The sequence below is a fragment of the Austrofundulus limnaeus genome, unplaced genomic scaffold (assembly GCF_001266775.1).
Source record: "Austrofundulus limnaeus strain Quisiro unplaced genomic scaffold, Austrofundulus_limnaeus-1.0 Scaffold957, whole genome shotgun sequence".
NCBI lineage: Eukaryota > Metazoa > Chordata > Actinopteri > Cyprinodontiformes > Rivulidae > Austrofundulus > Austrofundulus limnaeus.
Window position 1 is genome coordinate 100,547 of NW_013953359.1, and position 2,838 is coordinate 103,384.

Genomic DNA, 2,838 nt, shown 5'->3' on the forward strand with positions numbered 1-2,838 from the left:
CACACACACCCCGGAGAATTACACAGTTTTCTTTAACACAATAAAAACTATGGTTAAGTACAGCTGCAACTCTCTTGTTGTCTTTAGGGGGAAACTTTGATGTGATTTTACAATTGGTAAATGAATCGTTTTACAAAAGTAAATGATTTAATAAATAGGCAGACAGCATCCCTCCCCCCACCACCACCACTTTGTTTTAGACATTTTCTTTTTAAATTGTTGTTATTCCGATTTTTGTCCATAAAGGAAAAAAGAGATTTAAAAAACCTGTTTCCATGAGCAGTCTTGCTGTGGGTCCAGTTCCACTGAGTCAGGTTTGAACTCCTGAATGATGTCATGATTCTCGCCCAGCAGACAGACAGTAATCTGATATGTGCAGCCACAATCTGTTCTTCCACAGTACCTGTGGARATACCTTCACATTAGTATGCCATGCTGTTTGTGGGCAGAGAGCAAGCACATGCAGTCCTACCATTCTTCTGCTGTGACAACAGGCTGAGCGTCCAGTTGTTCTGAGGTGTAACCCTCCTCGATCAGGTCGATCACCTGCCTCTTCAAGCAAAGCCTAGAACACATTTTTTTCATAAACCAGGATTATGTTGCATTGGGATTAATTTTTACAGTAAGCTTAATTTAATGTAAAAATGAAAGAATCAGGATAAATGTGTGCAAAATTTGAACAGCACCATCCATCCATTATCTATACCTGCTTCTTCCTTTCAGGGTCACTGGTGCCCATATCCAGCAGTCACAGTGTGAGGGGCGAGTACACCCTGGACAGGTCTCCAGTCCATCACAGGGACACAAAGAGACAAACGACACAAACAACCATTCACTCTCTCACTCACACCTAGGGACAATTTAGAGTTACCAGTTAACCTAACAGTCATGTTTTTGGTCTGTGGGAGAAAGCCGGAGAACCCGGAGAGAACCCACGCATTCACGGAGAGAACATGCAAACTCTACCCAGAAAGGTCCCCGGGCCGGGATTTGATCCGGCAACCTTTTTGCTGGGAGGCATCCAWTGTGTTAAATTATGTCAAGTGTTTGCTTATTAAAAAAGTGCAGCAAGTCGTTAGGAGAAAAACAGAAAGMGTGACAACTATTTATGTCTTGCACTACCCTTAATAACCTGTTGGGAAACCAGGTCACAGATCATTTTACAGCACTTCCAGTCAGACAGCTCACTTTGTCATACCAGGACAGCTGAAAAGATCTGTTATTTTTCCCTACCTTTTGCACCAAATTAATCTGAGGAGTTGATCAGCCCTGCTGTTTAACTCTAAGTTTATCTTCATAAGGAAGACTTTCAAATGGCTTCACCAAAATCTGGTCCAAAACATTCAAACTGTCTGCCATTATGTGCAGCTTGCTACTGGCGCGAGGCTAGAGTGAAGTGTGTCCGCCTGTGAGTGCTTTGTGATGGTGGAGGGGCTCAGCAACAACCGCTGGACAGAAACTGTGATAGAAGTCAGAAAGAGTGATAGAAGTCAGTCTCCAAACACAAGCAGCTACAAACAAACAAACAAACAAAAAAAAAAAACAAACACCAGAAATAGAAGCTTGATTTGTTGCTAGTCATTTTTAACAAAGAACATGACGCCGAGCGTCCGATGGGCGGGACAAAGTTGAGTGCGTTGTAGCGCATATTTAGTCAATGACATGTACACACAACAGTATATATTTGATCACTTGTTTTTGAAATTTTAGGGGAAGCTGAGCTTCTCTTGCAGTCTCAGAGCAATCACCTCTGGTAGGAACATAGACTGATCGGTAAAAAGACAAGCTTTTTGCTCAGCTCCCTCTTCACCACAACAGATCGGTACAGAGTCTACAAAACTGCAGAAGCTGCACCGATCCGTCTATCAATCTCACGCTCCATTTTTCCCTCACTCGTGAACAAGACCCCAAGATACCTGAACTCCTCTACTTGAGGCAGAACTGAAGAGTGCAATCCACCCTTTTCTGACTGAGGACCATGGACTCAGATTTGGAGGTGCTGATCCTCATCCCAGCCGCTTCACACTCAGCTGTGAACCGCTCCAGTGACAACTGAAGATCCTGGCACGATGACACCAACAGAACCACATCATCCCTGGCGGAGTTCAACTCTCACTCTGAAGGGGTCCGACTTACTACCGGCAATGCAAACCAAACTCCTGCACTGCTTAGATAGTCACTGTTGGTGTACAATCTCAGGGTCAAATCTTACAACTACTATTTGAGTGTAAAAATGGAAGTTTGTGATTAACAAACTTGGTTGATCTTGAAGAATGATTCCTGAATTTGGACCTATGTCAACAACCTTGGGGAGGTTGTTGTGGCTATGAAACCAAAAATGGTCATGATGATTGTTAGAACATTTTCTTAAAAGAATATATGATAGAAAATGTATGATAGAAAATATCATTTTGGATTTCTCATTGTTTTTAAATGAATGGGTTTCACTGTTTAAGATTGATTATACTTTGTACATGCTTTGGCCAGATCAAATCCCGGCACGGGGACCTTTCTGGGTAGAGTTTGCATGTTCTCTCCAAGCATGTGTGGGTTCTCTCCAGGTACTCCGGCTTCCTCCTACACACCAAAACCATGACTGTTAGGTTAATTGATAACTCTAAATTCTCCCTAGGTGTGAGTGAGAGAGTGAATGGTTGTTTGTCTCGTTTGTCTCTATGTGTGGCCCTGTGATGGACTGGAGACCTGTCCAGGGTGTACCCTGCCCCTTACACTGTGACTGCTGGATATGGGCACTAGTGACCCCCATGACCCTGAAAGGAAGAAGCAGGTATAGATAATGGATGGATGGTGCTGTTCAAATTTTGCACACATTTATCC

At 43.1% G+C, this 2,838-nt stretch overlaps 1 protein-coding gene across 1 annotated transcript in view; it reads right to left on the reverse strand.

Moving 5' to 3' along the window:
* Positions 1-267: 267 nt before the first annotated feature.
* The window catches only part of fbxo2 (F-box protein 2), a gene marked incomplete at both ends in the record, with an annotated part of 4,809 nt that continues 2,238 nt past the window's right edge, over positions 268-2,838 (reverse strand). The window contains 2 exon segments of the mRNA XM_014029820.1: positions 268-403; positions 473-565. Coding sequence (XP_013885274.1) covers positions 268-403; positions 473-565 — 229 coding nt within the window.